Genomic DNA, 25,010 nt, shown 5'->3' with positions numbered 1-25,010 from the left:
TAAAAACTACGCGATGCTAAACCCTTATTAGTAATCCATCGATCATTATTTAACGAGCCATACTTAACCTTTTTTAAGTGGGGAGGCAATGTACTTAAAACATTTCGGTTTCACGACAAGCGTTTAACGTACCCGATTTGTTCGAATTTCAAATCGCTTTGTCCGTGAAATAGGTGTATGAGTCCCATTGGATTGTTAACTCTATTTGTTTGTACATAAAGTTCGTTTTAAGTTTTAATAGTTTTGATTCATTGCGTAATAGGGATGTCAAATCTAAGACTTTTGATGATGGGAACAAGGGCTTTTCATATTTAATTAAAGCTGTCAGAATTGATTCATAGCAATTGTTCCGTTAATTATTTATTTGTCAACAAACTTCTTATGACTATATTAGGCGTTCATAATTTAATTTTTACCGGTCATAAAAATATGAAAGACCGCGGAAGTTTTTGGTAGGAAATTCTTTGGTTTTTGATCTCGAAGTAACGAAAGACAAGAGAGGCCGATGACGTGGAAACTTCGACAAAGAAAGATGACATTACGAAAGGGTTATTTTTAGACTTTCCCCTTCTAATTTTGGGTTGTACGAAAAGTAGGTCTTCCTATTTTTTTAAAAGGATTCAAAATCAATTTGGGATTCGATGTACGGTACTTTAATCGTAAAGGAATATAGCGACTTACATATGTTTTAATGATAATGACGAATACTGCCTTTGTTTTAAAAATTGAATAAAACTGAAAGTACATATGTAAAAATTACCTCACATATTGTAATGCAATCCTAACAGCCACGTTAGCATTAGTATTTTTATAAGGTTTCAGTTGCGTTAAGTCTCATAATGCAAATTCCGACATTTTCCTATTCTATTCTATTGTCGAGTGTCAGTTCACCAGCCAACCTAGCTTACCAGCACGTTTACTTCATCAGGACATTATACACCTTTTTAATTTTTTGACACTTGGTACATTTATTAAAAAAAATACTAAAAATAAACATCAAAATCCTCTAATGACGACGGCACTCGTAAAAGTCACTGAAAATAGAAAACTTCATACAAACACAGTTCATTGAGCGGTACTTCATAAAACTTCATATTTTATGGCTTCATGCTTTATATAAAAGTAGTGAAGATGGATTGATGGGTAGGGTAGCAACAAAAAAAGTTTGGGGGTTCCCAAGTATGAAGTTATTTTAATTTTTATTACGTCACACCTGTTCTCCTGAAGATTTAAATAGATTTAAGCAGACTTTCCATGAATTTAGGGACGAGGTATTAGTACAACTGTCAGTATTGTAAAATATTAGTACCAAGAAATAGACAGAAAAGAAAGTAAACTGTTGCAAGGGCAGCCATACTAAAATGATTTGTGTCATTTGCACTTAAAACAAAAGAAAATAGTTTAATCACCGACTGTTTCTTGCGGTTTCACACGTATCCTGAGAGCACTTCCTGCGTCTATGTAAAATATAGCCTGTCACTCACAAATAATGTGATTCAAATCAGTTCAATAGATTCAGATACACCCTTCACAAATTCACAAACTTTACCTTTTTACATAAACACAGATTAAAAGAATTCTTAAACACTTGTACTTAAAACCCATTAAACTTAATTTGACAGTCTCAAACGTTACCATTAAGCTCATCACAACAATCTGACGCATGCGCAAGCTCGGTATAATTACTTTCAATTGGAATAGACAACGCTCCTCTGTTACTATAATTACTGGTAATCTACATTTATTTACAGGGCTACCAAGAGATTTTAAGTTTGTAGACAATTATTTTAGCGTGTCAGATGAATTGGGCATTAAAAATCGGTTAAGAATTGTGCTCTAACACTTCTGTACCATGAACCAAAGCCTGCCGGCGATCCGGGGGAGTGTTTGAAAAGTTATTTATTTAACCATTCATGTACACAGTAAACACATAAAAGAAGTAGAAGTAGTAGTTAACTCAGCCCTGGTACATAAACGGCTAAAGAAGGAACATGGTCGGTTTAAGTCAGTAAGAGTCTGACACTTCTTCGCGTTTGTTATTATGGGACCGGCAAAAATAAAGAATTACGTCATACTCGTATGTGAAAATTTCAACTATCTGAGTATCACGGTTCATGATAGTCTGGTGGCAAACGGAAAGACAGACAGACGACCGTCCTACTAATTTTAGTGGTACTTATGAATACTATTAAAGTTATCTTTTTATAGTGCATACTCAATAAAGAAGCAAATAATAAAAGTGGGTTAACTATAAACAGATGTCTTACGAAACTCACAGGATGCAACTATGACTTGCAAATGTTCGTTTTGTCATTCTATGTAAACAAAGTGTGTCAAAGTTTTCTTATTTTCCAAATATGTATTATAGAGACTTGCATTTAGTGCAATAAATTCTTTTATTCAATATTTTTTGCTAAAAAGTTTGTTTAATTGCTTGAACGCGTTAATCTCAGGAACTAATGAACCGATTTGGAAAGCCATCTCAGGGTTGATAGCCCATTTATCGATGAACGCTAGAGTCTATCCGCGTGCGCGAAACCGTTCCCACGGAATGCAAATGAAAGCTAGTATTGTAATACTTTAAATGTGTGGTAAGAAAATAAACATTTAAATATTTTCTTTTATCATTTATCAGACAGCCCTACCTCCGCTAATAGAGGAATGAGTCCCGTTGTTCCATCGATCTGAAGGGCTTTTGTTTCAACTACCTTTGATAACAAGCATCGTTGTTAAACGATACGATTTCATCTATTTTTATTGCAATAATTGATAAAAGTACTGTTGTACCGCTTTATGATGGTAATTTTAAAGAGTATCAAAGACGAGGCGAAAGACTTGAATGGTTTCAATATCAATGAACATTTATGAAGCTTTTTGAGTAATGCATTTATTTGGGTCACTATTTTATTGAACAATGTTGATTAAAATTTTGATGAAGCAATAAAGCAATAGTATTCAGTCCAATTTTTCAAAAATAAAAACATTGTTATGTGTAAAATTTTATTCCATAAAAATACTTTCAATATCTATGCGTGCACACATTTCCCCAATTAATTACTTTACGCTATAATTTCAACACGACACGACATAATATTGTCCACTGGCTTCCTTCCTTACACTCCCCACAAAAAGTTGACAAATGCTTTTGTCACCCATTTGTAACCTCACCACAGAACTTAGAGCATTTAACCAACTGGATCTGCCATGAATTCAAATATCTTTGCAAAACACGCGAAGGGCGAGGCAACGCAACAAATAGTGAGACGTTACTCGTGCATTTTCAATCACATTTCTATCTCATGACGACATTGACATGCAAAAACATAACGTCCATGGGCTATGAATTTATTTCGAGGAAAAGGCTAAGCAGATAAAAAGCATAAACTTGAGAGCCACTCACTTATCTACGGAATTCTTGAAAAAGATTAGACGCACACAATGTATTGACATACGAATATGACCCGGGCGATCTCGTACGTTTTAGCAAAGGAAAAGAGATGGCGTCTCCAATTGATTGAATGCTCTAAGCCAGAGGACCATGCAGAAAAAACACGGGTTTCCTTAATGAATAGCATCGTGGAATCACAATTAGTCCAGTGACGTGGACACTGTTCCTTGCGTGACCCAATTGTGAGTTTGTGACCCCGTGTCAACGGTCACGGGAATTATTTGTTGGTATTGACCGTAGCTATCCTGGTTTTGTTTTGTGTTGGGATTGTGTTTTTGTAGCTGCAAAACATATGTGTATTTACTTGGCTATCCTGAAAATTCGGCTTTATTTTCTTTCTTGTCCAAAGTCCATTGTGTACGTATTTTTATCCATTCAGAAAAGATGGACATTTCCCATTTGTGGTGCATTCAGTACAGTTTTATATTTTGAAGCTAAATGGATCACCAAAAATAACATATTAAGTATTTTCTATAGCCACAATTATCAAGAAACATATTCTACCAATTTACAAACAATTCTCAGCTTACAAGCACTTCAATACTCGAGTAAAACTTTCATAACACATACAACTTGACCTACAACCATAGACAAAGTATGCTTGATTCAGCATCACTCCCCAACTTCGCTTTTACTCAACTCTAAATTGAAAATGTATAAAGCCGTCGAACAAAGCAGAAACGCGAGAGTTGATGTGTTTCAAACTTTTTGCACCAGTTCATTTGTGGAACCCAATAATAATGGAATAAGTTGTTCTCCAGAAGCAATTAATTAAAATCAGGTTTGAGTTTTTTTTGGAAAGTTCACTTTTGGTCCTCATTCCTTACTTTTGTTGTGCGAAGTACTGACTGATTGAGAATCAGAAAATCACGCCTCTATACTTTATCAGTAACGAAAAGATTACCTAGGTAAGTCAGTTACAAGTTTGCTTTATTGTCATTGTTAAGTAAAAAAAATATTCCTAGCCTAAATTGTCCCAGTGCTGGGCAAAAGCCTGCCGATTTTGTCTCCACACCCCTCGATTTTTTAAGTGTTCCCACCAAGTACTAGTTTATTTCATGATATGGTTGAAAATATGCATGTAAATAAAGTTACAAAAATAACTAACGATATTTAAGCTTCTGCTTCTGCTATTTTTTACAAAAAGGAAACTAATGAGATGCACAATCTTTTCAGCTTTACCTTTGGCGAGCTTCCCTTTGATACCGAGACTCTGGAATATTACCTACTGAAAATCGTTAGGAGAAAAATGATAAGGAAGAAATATTGCGTTTTCCTTTAATTAAGGAAAAGTTAAATATTTATGTTTTAATTAAGAATTTTATCAAGAAAATAGGTAAAAGTAGCTTAATAAAATTTAGTTACAAAATTGTTCTGAATGTACGTTTTTTTACCAAATAAACAAGAAAAAATACTTTCAGAATTACTAAAGTACTATGGAAGAAAGCAAGTTATGGAACACAATACATTTCCTTGAAGACCTATCGACCTATTGCGAGGAGAAATATCGGAATCAGTCCTGTACTGAAAAATATTTGCGTCAAAAGAATCTTTAAAACCCGCTCTGTGAAGGCGTTTGCCGTCTCTTCTTCTAGGAAAGTCTGTAATTGAACATACTGGTTGAAAATCTAAAGTATTTCAATCAATATCCTTTTAAAACTTAGTCTCGGAAAAGAATGAGAACAGTGTGCTGAGATAATCCTTTTATTTTTATACTTAAGAAGTTTTCAAACTAGCGGATTATGCGCAAAGTTCGGTCGTTTAAAACTACAAATCTTAATCTATTTACTTCTATCATAGTTTTTTCATGGGATAAAATATAGCCTATGTTACTCGGAAAGAGTGCAGTTTACCAACAAAGAAAGATTTTTAAGTCGTTTCAATAGTTTCGGAGCCTTAAGGTTACAATTAACTAACAAAAAATCTCCTCTCTATTATGTATATTCATAGGTTAAGGAGAATTATTTTCCCAGCTAACGTATCCAAATAAACTCGTAAATAGCAACGTTAACATTTGTATGCCATTAGTTCTTCCATGAGAGTGAACTTTAATAGCCCCGGCATCCATTTTTAGTCAGGCGACAAGTAAAAATAATCATCTTCTGATAGTCACTGGAATCTAAGGAATGGATTGAAACTAGGTTACATTTGGAAAATGTTGCGAGATATTTTATCTGTCCCTTTTATGTTATATTTTTGTATTCGGGTGCTCTTTTGTAGTATTGTGACATAAGCATAAATGTCACATGAGTTGGTTACCGGGTTAGATACAATTCTTGTCCTGTAGATTTGGATATCCGGATTTGGCACTACTACTGACTTTGATAATCGCGTTTGTTTTAAGAGAGCCCCTCTAAAATATTCATTCTATTTTCCTACTCACTGACTGAATTTACAAGGGCTACTTTATGTGTATTATGTGATTATGATTAGTTTTAAGGTATGATTCTATTTTGATTAGTTTTTTAGAATGTTAGTTATAATTTGTCTACGCTATTCCATTAGGAAGTCGTAAGTTGATAATAATAATAAGTAAATAAATAAATAAACATAGTTTGTTTTTGTTATAGCGGCGTCAGAAATACAACCCAGTGACAGACGGACACCGAAGTCTTTACTAATAGAGTTCTGTTTTACTCTTTGGATAGAGAAAGATATAAAACTTCCTGAATAGCATAGCCAGCCAAACTTATTAAATCTCACTTAGTCTTTGTAACTAATGATGATTATTTAATTTGTGCATCTTAGACAAGCTCATTGTAGTCTGAACTCCCTGTATGCATTTCTGTTTGGTTAAGCACACAAAGGGTTAAACTAATCTGAAACGGCACCCAAACTCCGTTAATATTCCCCTAGCCCCAGTCTATAATTACTGAAGCTTTACACAAATCAGTCATTACCTTCCCAAGTAACCTTAGACGGCAATTAGCTTAATTAACCAAGAATTGAAAGATTAAACGGTAGATAATTACTGCTTCTATTTGTAGCTACTGTTACCCTAAATCTTAGCCCTTTGTGTAACCTTTGTGAAATGTATCTGAATATTTGATGCAAATTATAATTATATTTCACCTGGTATAACTATTACCTACGCATAATGTAGTTACGGCCCTCAGTTTTGCCCGTATCTCAGGTAAGCTATATCCCGCACATGGATAAAACAGTATGGACTATAGTATAAAAGTAACTTATGTATATGTTATTCCGATATATTATAAGCTATAATTACTGCTGAGTTTCATCATTATCCTTTCAGCAGTTTTAGCGTAAAAGAGTATCAAACATACCTACATGCCCACATACAGGAATAAATAAAGATGATTAATATTAGCTTTATTCTTCATCTACTCATATGTTTACAAAACCCTAAGAGAATTTTATTGCTCTCTAAATGTAACCAATATTGATAGTTCGTAATAGACTCGAGTAAATAAACGCCAACTCGATACTCTATGACTCGATTCTCGGTAAAATGTCTCGATTGAATAAACATCTCGAAATGTTCAGTGATGTATGGCTGTTCAAATATATCGATTTAATGTGTTTGTTTGAGCAATCGGTTTGTAATCGGTATAAAAATGGCTGAAATGGAAACAAAAGATATGGAAAAACTAACAAATACTTAGAAATAGCTTTTGCTCAGAATGAGATAAGCTTCTATTTAAAAGTATTGAAAACTTTTTTAAGCGTTTTGTTTACTTTGCACGGAAATGGGTTACGCTATACTTTAATCAAATGTATAATACCTACGTAGGTACGTCAGAATTACATTTAGTACATACTTTATTCTACAAATACACCTACTTATTTTACTCATGCAATCCTACAGTTCTCTTTAAATAACTTGGCAATTGTGAAGTTAGCTATACAACTGCTCGCGCATCCGTTCATTTAGTTATATTGTCGAAAAGCTTGCTTGCCCAAAGTTAGCAACTATTGCCTTCACAATAGCAAAACAAAATTAACGTAGCACTATTTTGCAAGCGTCAAGTGGCTAACTTCAGAATTGCTAATTTGGCGCGAACTGTGACACCTAGGCGACTCGGTTATTGCTTGAGATTTCTGGGAAATGGCCGGAAAGTATTGGCATTGCTAATTAATTGCTGCCCCACCTATTTCGCACTCAGTAATTACTGGCTATAATAAACAATAGACACGTATACCTACCTAGATATCTGAATCACCAGAATAACTTAGGCAAATAAGAAATTATACAGATAGGTACTTTTAGTACATACTCGAATTTTCGAATCTGAATCGATTAAATAAATCATCATTATGCATAGGAGGAAAGAATAATCCTTTATGAACAAATGAATCTACTTAAAGGTAGGTAACATAGAAAATAAGCAAGACTACTTACATCAGTATAGCTAACTAACTTAAGCTACGAATATCGCTAATAAACAAGATATTTGTACCATAAAAAATCTCTAAAATAGTAGCCAATTACTTCCCATACACACTTGTTAAAGAATATAAACCACATGAAACTAATACCATAGATAGAGGCACCACACATACGGAACTATCGAGACTTCCTGACCTACATACAGCATACACCTGCAATTCACTGCTGATAGATGATACACATGAATATTTGAGCAGTTCATAAAGTAAGCTTTGCCTAGCTTTTGCTTGTGCATCTGTGTTCTAATTAAAAATGCTTTAAGGTAAATGATTGATTGGTACGCCGATGTAAGTACGTTGCTGTCAAGAAATGGTTGAAAAAGTGTTTTTCTCGTTTTTCTCGTCAGCACGTTATGATGAAAGGTACTTTCAGGTGGTAAAAGTGTAGGTTTTCTGTTCAAAAATTATCTAGGTATTTAAATCAAAAGCATAAGTAACTTTGTACGTATTTCGGCCTGACGCACTATCGCACCAAAACAATTGAACCAATTTAAAGTAACACATAGGTACAGTCTATAGCCCGAGACAAGACATAGGTTACTTTTTAGTTGTGGAAAGTGGTTTTCCAGAGCCGCGTTTAACCGCTACGTTCTACCGCAGAGAACGGCTACGTATTAAATATAAAGCAGATAAATTCTATTCAAAATATTCGAAATAACCCTTAACATATTAAAATCTGTCTAAACCATAGCTCACAGGCATATCCTTTCAATCTTCAATCCCAAACTGATTTTGTCAATACATCAACGAACATGTCTACTGTCAATGTGTCAAATAACTAGCATTGTTATGTGAAGACGTGGTGGTGATATTTGGCTGAACTAATTGTAGTAATCCTTTGATGTATGCTTTCTTATAATTGATCTATCTTTAGCCGCGGTAAGCAATGAGGAGCTACAGCGTAAATAGTTTTAAAATGAAGTAAAATACTTTACATAATCTCGCGGCAAACTTATCTTAACAGTATTAAAATATCGTCTAGGAATTACTTTTAGGAAATCGCAAGAGCTTAACTGAAATACATGTTTTCATATTTAAAAAAAATACACTAAAAAGTATTCACAAAACAAATAGGTAAAGTTGTAGTTATAAAAATATCCTATTCATTTTCCTACCCAAATAACTTAACTATAAGTATTTCACAAAACCGCATAAAAAACTTTTGAACATTTTTATGTTTTCCACCAAGAAGTTCCTGTCAGCACTTTGGAATTTTATTGACAACGCGACAAAATGCTTTTTCTTTTAACTAATTTTAGAGAACCATAAACTGTTGCGCGTGTCATTTAGTAGTCATCAAATAAGGAATTCAGGATTAAAGTCTATGCTAGCCGACGATATTAAGACGTTTCGGTACGAAATACTAGTAGCGATCCGGTTCGATAACTTTGATTCCGTAATATAAAATCCCGTAATCGGATAATTAAGTTTATTTTATTATACTCCAGATTCGAGGGTTTCGGGTCCTTAAATATTATTAGCATGTTCGTTAACACTAGTGTGAGAGAGTAATATAGTATGTCACAGATCTTATGTGCAGTTGACAGCTGTCAATTTTCGAGGGAAAATAGCTTACTGTACTGAGTGCAAGGTCTATCAACTGCATCAAAAAGCGGGCGAACGATACAACGAAACTGTTGATAAAACAAATGATTCTTAATTCAAATTCCGTAATTATGTAGTATGAAAACAATTGATGTGACGTCACTAGTCCCTTAAAAAGTACGTCATTTCGGTTCGGCACGTGAGTTTCTAGTAAGATCAGTTACCTTACGCTATCACGCATCGCGCCCTCAATAACTGATAACCTTTGACTCCAAGATGACTCAAAGTCACCATTTAGAGATGCATTAACTGTCTATTATTCTCCCATATCTATCCATAGATGCATCCAAGATAAATTATTCAACCTTGAACCTTAAACTAACTTCTTAAAGTTCAATTTTGAACGCATATGAACTACAAAAGCATTTACATTGTTCCATCACTCCCCATTCCCATGGGAAAGGTATCATTGCCATCGTTACGTGTCTAGTGCGCTCTGAATGAATAATATCGCGTAATGGGAGGCCTTACACGTTTGCCTTTGATGGCGATTGTGATGGGTACGGAATATGGGCTTTCGAGGAACTGCTGTAAGTTTGATGGAAGATAAATAATTTAAATATTGCTGTAGATATTTCTCTGTGATGTTATGTCACATTATAATAAACGTAGGTGGTCTCATTGCCACACGGTAAGAAACAGTCTCAAACTGCATCAAACAACATTAATTTGCCAAGACAAGTTTGAGTTAGTCTGTTTTACAAATCAAAAATCAAATACCGAATAACTTTTAAAAGTACATAGATGTAGATAAGTATACAGATGTTACACACACATCAAATTATAGTTTTCAAATAAAATAAATACCGCTACATTCCCTAATACATAATTGGATAATTTAATAGTAGAAATGGTAGGAACACGCTAGCCCATCAAATATGGCGACTACCGCTTACATCTTTATACTAAATTGGATAAATCGTTTAACTCTTTCGGTGGTTTGGTGTTATACAGCTCAATAAAATGATAGTCACGTCATGCACACTTAGAACTTTTAATGTTCTTTTTTATTTTAATGAAATTAAAATAATCTAATCAACAAATAAAAATAATTTCGAGAATGTTTTTTTTTTTTGTCAATTTCCCATTTTCATAAATAAAGAACGGCAATTTAAGCACGGTGTAAAGTAACTTTTTATCATTATCCTAGCCTAGCCTTTTCCCAATCATCCTCCAAGCCTTTTTCCCAACTTCTTATGTTGGGGTCGACTTCCAGTCTAACCGGATGCAGCTGAGTACCAGCGCTTTACAAGAAGCGACTACCCTATCTGACCTCCTCAACCCCGGTTACCCGGGCAATCCAAATTATCCCTTTTCACAATCGAAATTATATTTAATTAATACTGGGTACGCTCCCAGTTGACAGCGATGGGGATGAATTTTTTGACGCCTTTTAGATATAGTGTATATATATATATATATTTTATTGTTCTACTAGGATAGTTTATTTTTGTGTTGTAAATATCTATGAAAATTAATAAAAAGAACACCTAAAAAGTTGTCGTCTATTTATTTACGCAAAAAAAAATATTGCCATACTTACGCTACGCTACGTGAAACCTTCTTGTTAGCGACACGCATAACTTCATGGCTTTATTACAATACATGTGGGTATTAGGGTGTATTTGACGTTATGGGAAGGCTCCATGTCACGCATACCTTTGGGAATAATGCGACCTTTTTCATTTAGATTGTAACTTTTTTCATAATGTCAGTCCTTTGGGTTATATGCAACAGACATTTGGGTAAAAAATTAACCCACATAGATAAAACGCAAACTCTTACTAATTTAACAAAGTTTTCTCCAGGAAATAGTAATAGGGCAATTTAAAGATGTGTTTGAACGTTCCCTATTCGAAATCACCCTTTTAAATAACTAGCCCGCGGACATATAAACATTGATTTGTAAATTGATTGACATAGGACCGACATTTATCATATTTCGAGTGCAATTATAGAATTCAAATTGCCAATCACATGCTCAATGGAAACATTCAATATTTTTCTGTAAATGACGAGCATGATGAAAAATCTTAAAAAGTTGTCATAAATAAATATTTTACCGAAACCGCAACAATCATAGCTGCGATAAGTAACTAATATTTTTTCAATGTTATCTACCACTTCAATAAAAATATCTGACAGTCCCGCTAACCTGTTAAATTAACTCGAGCAAAAAGGGCCATCGAAAGTAAAAAATGAGAATAATATAGTACCACTCACCTATAACTGACAGGTGCTCTCAAATTGACAGAAGCTTCTCTCGACTGGATCCGTCTCCTCTTATCTCCCTCCCGCCAACTGGCGTAACTCCTCGCGAAGGTCGGAACACCACATCCAGACACATTCACGTAATCCACTGACACATCCACCGTCTCATTAAAAAACGAGGTATCATTAACAAAATCATTAAAATCAAACGTATTATTTATACTCGAGGTGTTTTCTAACATGGAATGATTTGTGGGCTGGTAAACCCCATTATGTTTAGGACTAGAATACACGTAAACTCTGTTTAGTTCCGAATCGTTTTCGGTTTTAATTTTGAGGCTCTCGTGGGTGGTGTTGATGTGGTAGTTTTCTGCGGAGGTGTACCACGCCTCTAATACTGCGATGTGAGAGTCTAGGTCCCGGCATGTGAGTCGGAACTCGCTGTCGTGACATTGTTGCTCTTCCACTATTTCTGGAACAAAAGAAAAACTATTTTAAAGATCGTGAAAATGTTGATATACAAGCGGGACTTATAATGTAAAGGTAAGATATCTTTTTCTCTACCCGATGTGATGGTTCGGCCTAATTGCACCGACCGTGGTATGTCACCTGTTACCACGGTCGATGGCGATCAAGTCCTAATTCTGGAGGTGTAATTGTACCTCCAATTTAGGTCAATTGACTTTGTGGTGACAGTGTCTTTTTCAAGTTATTCTTGCTGGATTTTGGAGCTTGCCGCTATCCTACAAGAATTCCCGAAAATCTTAATATAATTGAATTGTTTGACATAGCTGCGACAGTTAAAAACTTCAAAAGCTTCAAACAAATTATATCTAAATGACCTATTTCTCCAACTGCTTTGCCGAACTCATCCAAATTAATTACCATTGTAAAATCTATAATAGTTAGTATTTCTATCACGCTCAGGCTATTAATAGGAGAATTAAGGCGATCCTGGTGTAATGGCAGGTCCCAATCTACGGGTGGTACGTGACGGCCCGGGGCTAGTTTTAACTTAATTTTAGTACTGGACTTATCCTTTTGCTCATGTAATTGGTACTAATGAAGTAATTATTCGATAAAAAAATTGGAGATTTTGTTGGGTATCAGATATTTTAGTTGGGTACTTCTATTTTGTTCAATGGTATAGAAAAAATAAGGCACTATTCATTAAAATGTATCTTCCATCGTTCTACAGAGATACTATACCCTAATTAATTTTTACAGCTTTAAATTATAAGCCATAAAGTTTTTATTCGACCCATTAGTCAAAACAAATAATAAATAAATGTTCGTAAAACAGAAGACATAATTAGCTTACGTTAAGGCATGCACCGTGCGTGTGTTTATTTATGATGCATATATTTTATAGAAATACCGGTGTTATTAATTTCAAAGCAGTGTATAAATCGTAATAATTTATTCATTAAAATTGAAATACTGTCAATTCTTTCTATTGCATTAACAAAATCATTTGTTATGGGAGATTGAATAATGATAATCTTCACACAATTGAATGAACCAATAATCTACTAAAAAGATCAAATCTACCAATAATAAAAAGTGTAAATTTTAATCATGGCAATAAATCGTTTTAACCCTAAAATTCTCACATGCATAAAATAACATGCATTTGTAATATCATACACACCGTTGATAAATATTCATAAATAACGGGTCGGCCTTAGCAAGTGCGTATTATAGCCAAATAGCCATATATAGCCAATCAGCCAAGCCATATCAATGTTAATGGCTATGTCATTGTTTATATAAGAGCTTTTAAATATTTTGATAGCTTTGTAAAAGGTTTGATCGATCGTTAAACGTTTTTATTGTCTTTGGTTTTAAAAGGGAAGATTGAATGAATTCTATTTGATTTATTTTTAATTGAGTTGTGGAATAATGCATAGGAACCAGTAAAGAGTAAAATGTTGAGTTGAGCAATCGCAATTTAGTATTTATCCAAAATTAAATGACCTAGCCGAAAAGATCAGCAAATGTAATTTATAAACAAAACTGTAGGAAAATTAATATTTTTGGGCTATAGATAGCTTTAGCAAAATTTCATACAGCTTTTTAAAAGAGAAGTCCAAACTCTTAAACCATTTGGACTGTGCATTTTGATACTTATGAATATTTTTACATTTCCACGCTGCAATTTACTGGCGTGACACTTACCACTTTCAATATGAATTGATAATATCAGTTACATGCAAATGCACTTCATACTCAAATGCCATATAACCATTAGATTTACAAACAAATCAAACAAAACATATTTGTATTAAGTCGGAGGGACTTAATAATATCAAGAACCTAATCTACGAGTTTGTCTTAATAGTTAAATGCAAAAGTTTGAAGTTTTTTGGATAACTAATGACTAGATTTTGCCAAAAGTCATATAGGAAAATAAAACATTTTATTATTATTTAGTTTTTGAACTGAGAAAGACAGAGGTTCTGTTATAATAAGAACATTCAGATAGATACAGAACGAACGAAAGAACACACAATAAGTCGGGGTCCAATCCACAGACGCAATTCACAGACTTACAGAAAAATGCGCGTGCAGTCATGTGCTATAAAACTATCAAATATATGTAAGCTTAATACGTAGGTAAGCTGTGATGAGATTAACTCAGTGTTTTCGAAACAAAATAACAGCTTTGAGTCTAGCGGGATTAAAACAACGAAATACTTTTAGTTTGACAACGCATGCGAATAAATAAAGTACTTAATGCACGATGTCGGTTTTGCCATGCGGATTGCATTTATTTTTCTTTGCACGGTCGCAATAGGTATTTTTTAAGCTACTTTTATTGTTTGTAGTTTGATGACATAACTATTGAACTCTCTTTCGTCTTTCTATTAAATATTGAATTTTAAGACTGCAAAATAACTTCATGTCATTATTTTGTTTCAGGTACCTAACATAATACGTCGACGGGTTAAGTGGAATTATGAAAATTGCGAAAAATAAAAAAAAATATGAATGAATTGAAGTATTTCCTATAAGTTCGCTAGATACATATTTTATGTGTTTTTTCGTGTTTTAAAGTATTTAATTTGTTTAATACTATAAAAACAAAACACATAAATTACCTCAAAACATAGGACCGCAATCTACCAAAAACCGCTCTCTGTCGTAAAAGTCGGACGAGATATTAATGGCTGATAAATTATTTACGATCACTCCTCATACAGAAAGACATCGTTTGTTTATTACTGTTTTCCCGTATCTGTTGACTTCTTGCTTACTTGAATAATTTCCTGTCTTATTGCACAATTGCATTTTTACGTATTTTAGAGATACGGAGTCTTTTTAGACTAGAAATGCGTTTGCACATATTTGGGTCAAACTAAAATGGTTTATGACAAAGATCTCACATTTTCTACTTCATTAACTATGTTTTATGTTCGTTATTTCTGCTTACAGTTGAAAATATTAAGAAGTAGGCTGGGCAGTTGGCTAATATGCATATACGACAGTGGTCAACTAACATCAGCGTAAAATACCTTATCATCTATGATTCCGCGTGACTTTTAATTTACCAATTCTATGAACAAAACTTCCAGTCAAGACCAATTTTTGTTAATAAACCATTCAAAAACTTCTCCACCTATCACATTTTCTACATGTCCCACTTAGCCAGCCTAGACCAGACCAGCTATTTACTCTAAGTACCATCTAGCAACCTGTAAGCATGCCTGGAGCGTAACTGTCAGATGTATATCACTCAACGTCATGAGTGATTGACATCGCGCCAGCCCTGCTGGTGACAAGTGGCGCCACACTTAGACTAATACTAGGAAGCTTTGGAACTTGCAAGTATATAGAAGCTATAGAAGCTTGTAATGGAATGGCATGTGTTGTTATGTAAGTGTATGCTGTATGTAGGTTAGCATTATTGCTGTAGATTTCACTGGTGACGAGCACAAATGTTTCTGTCTAGGCACTTGCTGTAGGAAACTTACGTACTAACGTGAGGACTTTTCCGCCTGACCAGTGGTGAATTTTTGCGTTTAAAATCATGTGCAAAGAAAGAAAGTGTTTTTTTAATGAATAAGCAAATAGAAACCTAGCGGTGGCCAAAGGGGAATGTCCCCAATACTTAGTAGGTACGTTACGTTCCATAAATCATTTCTGCTTTTTTTTGTAATATTAGCGTCATTGTCACTATCATCAGACGCTTTCCACATCTATAAATCATGTACTTAAATTATATCATTTATTTTTTACAATTACAAAATTGGAAACACCCTTAAGAAATGCAAGTTTTAAGTATTCAAATATTTGCAAACAAATTCAACAAAACTGCACTACTATATCCCTCCACAAAAAAAGGACTTAAAAGAACAAAAAAACCCAAGCTTTAATAATGTATCAAAGAACTCCAGGTCTGCTGTAAATCCTCATTGTTCCGTTCCTTGCATAATTCAATAGGGCAACATTCCCTCACGGACAGCCCTTTATATTGTTAATATATGCTGTGTTGCTACACTCTTATACCTTTTTCGGCCTCATTTTGTACGCAATGAACGTATTTAAGCGTAAATACGAACGTTAATCAGAATTTTAAGCGAACGTTGCGTGGCGTAGTGATAGTGTGTTTTTAACGGTGATTAATAATAGGGTAGTGTCCAGGGTCGAAATAATGAAATAATATTTAGTCCGCTTTTTAGATAATCAAAAAATATTGGATACGTATTTTTTCTTTTTTTAATTAAACATAAAATGACAAAGATAATACACTTCAAAAATTAGGAGTGGGGGCCTTTTACGTCACAGTGTCCTGAAAATTGTAGCAACTTGTGACGTCACACTCAACTTTAACACGCTATATCTTAACAAGTTCTGATCCAATTTAAAAAAGAAAAAATACGTATCGCTTAATTTTGGACAATCTACAAGACGGACTAATTATTATTTTTTAGGAAACTAGCCTATTGTGAGAAGTGATGTGTCTATGATTTAGTAAATGTGAAATCAATTTGGGGATTGAGTACAGCCTGTTATGGAAATGCACAGTTTTTAATGTTGTAAAAAATACACATTGATAAGTTAACCTTTGGGAACTATATTTTTTGTCACCAAAATTTATATTTGTCATCAAGTTGTATCACCTAATAAATAGATCTATCGCCACGAAATATTTTCGTTCTCAGATAAACAAAGAGTGTTCCCAGGTATGAATTACCAAATTATTGTTAATATAATGTGTAAAATATGAGATGGATTACCAATAAAATTGTAGTGCATTACATGAATATAAACTTCGTTCTTATAATAACAGTTTTATTACTTAAATAATAGCTTGGTGCTCAAAATGGTAGATCTGTCACCAAATAAATCGATTAATCGATCCCTGACTGCGACTCCTTTTTATTTGTTATTTTGTCACCAATACAGTAGTTACATTTTATTTCGTTCAGTTATTAAAATAATGTATTCGGTACCAATTTAATACATCAGTTTATAATTTTAATAAAAATATGTTCAAAGGGAAGAGGAAGGGAAGGGAGACAAATTGGCGCGCTTTCGGGCCTCAACGAATGGGTTGTAGGTTGGTTGTAGACGATCATACGATGCGGGGCGCGGGCAGCGAGATTTTTAACAATAAATATTGATTATTTTGACTTATTCAGCTAGAAATTTAATTTAAATATATTTATACTACCTGTGGAAACTAAAGCCCTTGGGGCTATTTTGAGGGCAAACCCTATTATTTAAGAAACACAAAATGAATTAAATTGGTGACAGCTTAAATCATACCCTTAAGCTTTACATAGAAAATGGTATTTCAATTTTTATCTTTGAGTATGACATACCTTAGTTACTATAGGAACCTACTTATATTAATAATTTACAATAACTATATGCCGCTGTTTTCATTACTTTACATACGGCTTATGCATATTAACTGCATAAGTTATCTATGCTCTCAAAATAAATAACTCAGCTTAACTGAGTAGGAAGAGATTACCAACGCAATAAAAATAAAAAACACAGAAAGCAGTATCAATTAACACGTAAAAAAGACTAAAAAAACCTTAAATTCAGTCGCACATCGCTGATTACTAAAATTCGCAAATCCAACAGATTGCGAACGTACGAAACGTTAATGCAATTTAATCATGCACACTGCATCATCCGACCCCAACTTTCCATCTCTTTTACACTCACACACACCTGTATTCACATCTCACTCCCACAATCCACCCTCCGCGCCAAATTCGGATCAACCGTTGCCATAGCAACGAGCCCAAACAACCGTTTCTATGCACCAGCTAATTTTGATCTGTCCGACCACTCTACTCATTCTAAAACTTCCACGGAGTAAGGAAATATGAACAGATATGCCATAGTACAGGTAAGGTAGGTCTGACGCCTTCTTCTGGGTCAAATAGATATGGTGAACGATCAATTACGAGTGAAATAACGAGGCGTTTGGGTTCTTTGAGACATCTGTCAACGATTTTTGTCCAAAGAAGGGTCCAAAGAAAGCGTGTAAGGGCGAAGATGGTAACGTTCCTCGTCTCCCGCGTAAACCAGCATTTTGGCACGCTATATTCTTAAGAGATTTTTCGTTATGGCACCTCCGGTTGTCATTTATTCTCCATGAAAACGATCCACATGTACAAACAATCACAGTTCCACTTATACTGGACAGCAATCAATCCCGATTACTGCAAATTATACCTTAATCAAAGGGCTTAAAGTGCAATTTGACTTAATTAGTAGGCGAAGGTGTGATAAATGTTATTTTCTGTTTTAAGGGAGGCTAGGGAATTATGTTCCTATTTATTGGCTGGTCTACTGGATTTGTGGACCCTTTGAAGATAATTGCTTCGATTACTTGGTAAGGACAATATGTAATAGATTGTCTCGGTTTACAAATTACCTTGTATGTGCTTTAATTGATTCATTTGTGTGTGAAGGAACTGGGAATAGATCGATATGTGCAAATCTGCTACATGTTTTGCAATAACAAAATCCACACTTATTTAATAAAGAAATTAAATGTAGACAAGTTATGTTAATGTTGTTATTTACAATTAGATTCGTTCCCAATGACCATTTTATATCCTAAAAATAACATCAAAAGACAAAGTAACTAATTACGAAACTTTTATTTTATGCCTACCAACGTGTTTATTTTATAAATAACAAGCAAATAGAAAGAATACCTAGAAAATTACCTTCCTACATTTATGCTTATTTTAATTCTCAACCAAGCAACCCCTTTATATTGCCCCTTAAGCAATAATTCACAACTAGACATTTTCCGACTCGGAAGTACAGTCACATCAAAAACAATACCGACAATCCGACATATCCAAATAAAAACAAGCCAAGTGTGAGTCAGATTTAGACACGATGGATTCCACCCAGTTCCACCATACCACATTTTATAAAAGGACCTAAAAATCACCTTTACTGCATAGGAGCTCCCTAAAATATTTATTTTATTCTAACTTTCAGTATAATTTGTTATAGTGTCAACAAAAATATATCGTCTGTCAAAACAATGATCTTACTATCACGGTTCAAGAGACAGCCTGGTGACAGATTGACAGCGATGTCCCCGTTTTTCTCTTTGAGTACTGAACCCTTTTTTTACACAGGGGTAAATTCACATGGACTATTCTCCGCCTGCAAATCACGCATTCAAATTTTCACTTTCACATTTCATCGAAAACAATCAAAATCCTACCGTAGGTAGGTTCTACCTCTCTGGCATGCATACATTGCCTTATAAAGGAACTTTTCCCTACAGCACTCGAAGAACAATACATGTCAAACCGAGCACTCCCAAAGAAATGTTGAAAGGGATGCTTGCAGAAATCAATTCAGTGTACAGAGAACGCAGAGGGTGCAACCCTTAGGGAGACGAGACGTTTTGGTTTCTGATGTATGTTTCCATTGTTTTAAATTGTCTTCTGTCTGATATCTCTATATCAGAAGACAATGAAAGAATATAATAAAAAAAAAAACTTCAGAGAGAAATTCTGACTACCAAGACATTAACTTCATAGATTAAATGTCTTGGTATAGGTATGTACGTTTTTCAGGTTTTGCTTTTCAGTAGCCATAGGAGCTCTCTGAATGAACTGACAGTGATAAATGGAGGGATATAGATGTAGGTTCCATAGGTTCATATCTCTACTTTAGCTAACTTAGTAAATAAATACTTCGAAGCTTAGGTAAAAAGGCTTTCATAAAAAAGATCCTATGTTGAAGGTCATCTCAATAAGACTTCAAAAGGAATTTCAGACTTTTGATTAAATAATATGTCGTCTTAAAGATCTAATGGAACAATTTTTCAATCAGAAACGCAGTAAATTAATTCCTCTTATCATAAATCATATAAATCTTGTCTTAGAACAAACGATTTCAATTTCATTAGAGACGCCATCCTCATTCCGATCTATTTTAAGTCTGCGACATCAATTATAATTTTACGGTTGAACTCTATTTTAACACTAAATTAGCCACAGAACGCTCCGCTTAGAATACCCGCAGACTGTAGACTAAACAGTCGGCCGACAGTCGCCCCAAAACTAGGCAATTTTTTACAGAAAATCTTGATTCTAGAATGTTTTCAGACGGTCTTATACCGGCTAAATGCCAGGTCTTTGTAATGTGCGTACTACCACTGTATTGCTACTTATCTTCATATATGAATGTACCTGCTACAATTCATCTTCATACACTTCATGTTTTATGAGCCCAAACAAACTATCGGCCGACTAAAAGTTTCTTGTGTGTTACTCTAAATCAGTAACAGAACGCTTCGTTTACCAGGTAATAAAATTTAAATGGTTTTCGGTTCAAATCTGTGGTCTCACTTTAGGATTTGTGCTTGAATATCAAAGTTATAAATTAGAAAACGGATTATCATGGGCTTAGCCGTTTAAACGCCTTGACAAATACTAAGCTGGGTTAGTTGTTTTTACCTACTGAGTAGAATTGCTGACATAATTTGTCGTCTCTTATCGCCTGTTGAGGTATTTTAGGGCTACTAAAACACAGATTGTTGCCGAATAAATTTGCCCAGTTGCTCCGAGGTTAAATCAACTCTAGATTAGCACAAAACAATATATTTAATTCAAATAATGCTTTACCTAATGTTGTTTTCAAACCAATTAAAAACTGTTCCATAGGAACTGCATATACCTACAATAATATCTTAAAATTCAGGCTAATTGCCTAACTTACATCATTTAAGAGAGGATGCTGCACATACAGAGTTCTACAAAGTTCTACATTGAGCACACAAAGTATTGAACAAAACCAATCACCCTCTATATAAAACAAAAGTCAATCCGCAATGTATTGCTTGACGTGTTGCGTACAACTGTGTACACACGCTGTTGAGTGACCCACTTCTCTTGAACTTACTGATAAACAAACGAAAAGACTAAATTGGTTATTCTCAGTTCTATTTCTTAATATTATCTTCATATAAAATTGAACAAAACCAGTCACCTTTGTTTAAAACAAAAGTTAATCCGCAATGTATTTTGTTTGACGTACCGTGCAACCACAATGTCGTGTCGCGTACAACTGTGTTCACTCGCTGTTGAGTGACCCACTTCTCTTGAACTTACTGATAAACACGAACGAAGAGACTAAATTACTGGTTCTAAGTATTTTTTTTTGTACTGTATATAGGAAAGGGAGAATACGTGATTAGGAAAATCTTGCAATTATTAGTAGTTGATTTTTTAAATAATTTCTTTATTTATTTCAGCAGTAAACATTAACTATTTAATACCATTAAATATTTTCTAACTCTGAACACAGTTTTGCAAAAGTAAAATTTACCGACAGATATAAAATTTTGTCAGGCTTCTTCACAAACCGAACACAGATTTTAATCAATATAAATAAGAAGTTAAATGCCTCCATTTTATCGAAATACGTAACCTGCAAGTTTGCTGAAAACATGCGATATCTTGCAATCTTTGGATAAAACTAATGTCATCACATTTTCCAATGAAATTGAACTTTTCTGAATCTGAACTTTAAAAATTAGGACAGTTGTTAAAAACTGCACATACCAATGAACGCGTATGACTGAGTCAGTTGTACGTAAGAATAAAAACATTTGAACTTGCTTTCCAAGGAAAAAAAAACAATCTTTTGTGCGTCCAAAGACAGGAACTTTTTTCTTCTAAAGTTAATTTTAATTTCAGAGTTTTCCTAGTCATTAGTTATGCTAGGTACCTGTAAAAGTATTTCAGCAATCTATAACGCTACCTGACACGTTAATCCATGGGCTTTTTGCTCGGTACGAAATATCGTCGCACCGCAGACATGGGAACCCGAAATATCTGCATGACAAATAGCCCTCTATACATTTTCGTTATTGCAAGCAAAATATTTTTAGACACAAACAAAGATACGACAGAACACGTAAGTTGTATTTTTTACGTAATATTTTATTTATTTATCTCGAACGTCTACAAAAAACTTTCAGCTATTTTCGTAAAAGTTACAAACTACTTAAAACCAGAGCATTTCCATTCAACATTCAATCGTCAGCACCAAAATAAACTAGCACATAAAACTCTGTAATTAATGGCTATGAAGTTAAATCGAATAGTTTGCTATCGAATAAAACTAATCGGTGGCATTCGAGTATCGAGTTGGAATCGAATAAACTATTAATCATCACACCCTAAATTCAGGGAGTTAATGGCAACACATCAAGGTGTGTAACATCACCTTAACAGCGTTATTCTGCAACCAATGATAAATGGCGGGTAACTGTTAATATTGTCATGTCATCCATTTTGAAAATGACTGATGAAGGATATTATCAGAAATATCTATCTATCCTTATTTGATTTCCTTTTCTCGCTTTTCGTAAATCGGTTAAAGGAAAAGAAGTGTAATTTCCTATATTTCTTTCCATTTGTGTTTACTTTGTATTAATGGTTTTTTATTGAACAACTTGCATGCAATATGTGAACGATTCAAGCCTTGTCGACTCCGTGATGCATTTAAATAGATACATTACTGCATAATCACATTTTCAAATGTCTCCAGATACGAGTTTGACGCTACCTTTCAAAGGAAAAGGCATCTGTAGCTATATGAATTAATAATGTCAGTTTCACGGCTACTCACGGCAGAGTACATGATGTTGCCACCCCCTCTCGACAATGTGCCTACGATCGTACTTACGTCAAATCTTTGGGGACGTAAGAAAAAGGGGAAGGCGTGCTTATATTTATTTTCTGTTCAAAATCTGCTGTATATTTAAAGGTACGTTGAAAAAATGTGTCCCTCAAAATTTGGGTCAAGTGAAATACTTATGTTTTCAAAGTAGGTATTTTTCATGTAGCAGTATTTTTAAGAACTTTTCTAAGTTTGTATGTAATTTCTAAGTATATCTTAGACACCAATGATTGTTTTTCGGATGGCACGTTAAACTGTAGGTCCCGGCTGTCATTCAACATCCTTGGCAGTCGTTACGGGTAGTCAGAAGCCAGTAAGTCTGACACCAGTCTAACCAAGGGGTATCGGGTTGCCCGGGTAACTGGGTTGAGGAGGTCAAACAGGCAGTCGCTTCTTGTAAAGCACTGGTACTCAACTGAATCCGGTTAGACTGGAAGCCGACCCCAATATGATTGGGAAAAAGGCTCGGAGGATGGAGTATTTTTAAGACCCAATAGTGACGTAACAGGACACACTCGGCATTTTTTTCCGCATAAAAAAACGATTACCCAAAGCACTATTATGTAGGCCTACAGACAAACCGTACAAAAATAGATGAATGGATATACGAATGTTTGGGATTTTGTCATAGAACTCGTGCTCCCGACTATTGAATCCACACAATAGATATTTCTCCCTACCAATATCGATTGCCGAATCGTGAGGGATATAAAAAATAACCCTCCCCGGATTAATGGCAGCCTGTCATAATTGTGTATGAAATAATCATCTGCGCGAAATTCGTAGGAAATTGTAGGGACTTTAGATTTAATAAAGGGGTTGCCAGCTATTTGTCAGATGCGTCGTCGCCTGTTCAAACTTGAAAGCTAGAGTGATCCGCGACATTTTGCAATTTGTAATTGAATATGAAATTGAAATAGCTGTTGACAATTTGAACACTCTAATAAATGACACTTTTTGCAGCTGATCTCACTACCTAGTTTTAGTGGACTATTCGGTTCAGTTTTGATGATATGATAACAAAAGATGACATTTCTGGGAACGTACAATTTAATCAACCGGTTTTTTTTCCTCAAGACATAGACAATTACCAAGGCAGATTAACATGTCATACGCATTTAAGATTCCATTTAGACCAGACCAGCCAATTTGTTACATATACTAAACCCACAACAAAAAGACCTAAACAACAGACAAATTAAGCTAAAAAGCTAGATACCTACGCACAGATTTATATTCACAATACACGCCTAACTATAACAGAAAAGGCAATTTGATTATCCAATCGTTGCGTGCGCCTAGGTGTGGCGTTTCGCGAAATCTAGTCACGAAACTGCCCAATAGTAATGACATCAAACTTTATTGACGGGAATACATCAGGGCCCTTGTTCTATGTCCAATAAAAAGTAATAAAACAGTAGGTGTTGTTAATGGCTGATAGAAAAGTGATATAACATAAAGTCAGTCTTTGGGAGACAGTTCGTTGCAGTTACTATAAGGAAAAGATTAAATACTAATCCATCCACATTTAGCTAGTTAGATATGTAAGTTCTTTAAATGGCATGACGATGAACTCCTGACCAAAGGAAAACTTGACGTTTTAATCTTATTCAGAATTCTAACCATAGCGATCAACATACATAGATAGGTAAGCGTTAGAATTTGAATGCCAAGTTTTCCCGTCAAAAATACAGAACCCACATAAGGATTGGATCAGTAAAAAGTATGAATTAAAATATTTTTCACGTGTCATTTGCAAGGTCATAGTGTTAACCCATAGTTCACCCCTTTAACCCCAACCGATTCTAAAAACAAACCTACAGAAAGAAATAAATTTCTCTCTACTCGAATAGAACGACCTGGCAATCCATTATCACAAACGAGCGCGAGCATAAATTATTTCTCTCGATGCTCCTGCTACTAAAACCTTATTAGCATAGATAAATATAGAGAGACTGAGCAGAAGAGGGTTGATAGCTTACTTGCTCCCGTCAAAATTCGACCCCCTTAATTACAAATGTTTGCGAAACGAATCCTTGCCTTAAATCGTGTTTTGTTTCACTCAGAAGCACTGTTGTTTCACTTCAGCCTGAAATATTTAGTACCTATTTCGAGGATGCCTCGTAAATAGTATAAAGGCAGGTGTTAT

General features: G+C 34.4%; 1 protein-coding gene across 2 annotated transcripts in view; it reads right to left on the bottom strand.

Moving 5' to 3' along the window:
- LOC110382286 (uncharacterized) overlaps positions 1-25,010 on the bottom strand; it is a 118,778-nt gene that overhangs the window by 93,309 nt on the left and 459 nt on the right. For both annotated transcript variants that reach the window (XM_049852172.2, XM_049852174.2), the window contains exon 2: positions 11,687-12,146. In XM_049852172.2, coding sequence (XP_049708129.2) covers positions 11,687-12,146 — 460 coding nt within the window. The remainder of the gene's footprint in view (positions 1-11,686; positions 12,147-25,010) is intronic.

The sequence above is a fragment of the Helicoverpa armigera genome, chromosome 6 (assembly GCF_030705265.1).
Source record: "Helicoverpa armigera isolate CAAS_96S chromosome 6, ASM3070526v1, whole genome shotgun sequence".
Classification (NCBI taxonomy): domain Eukaryota; kingdom Metazoa; phylum Arthropoda; class Insecta; order Lepidoptera; family Noctuidae; genus Helicoverpa; species Helicoverpa armigera.
The sequence above is the reverse complement of the archived record's forward strand: the minus strand, read 5'-3'. Positions and strand labels throughout refer to the sequence as shown.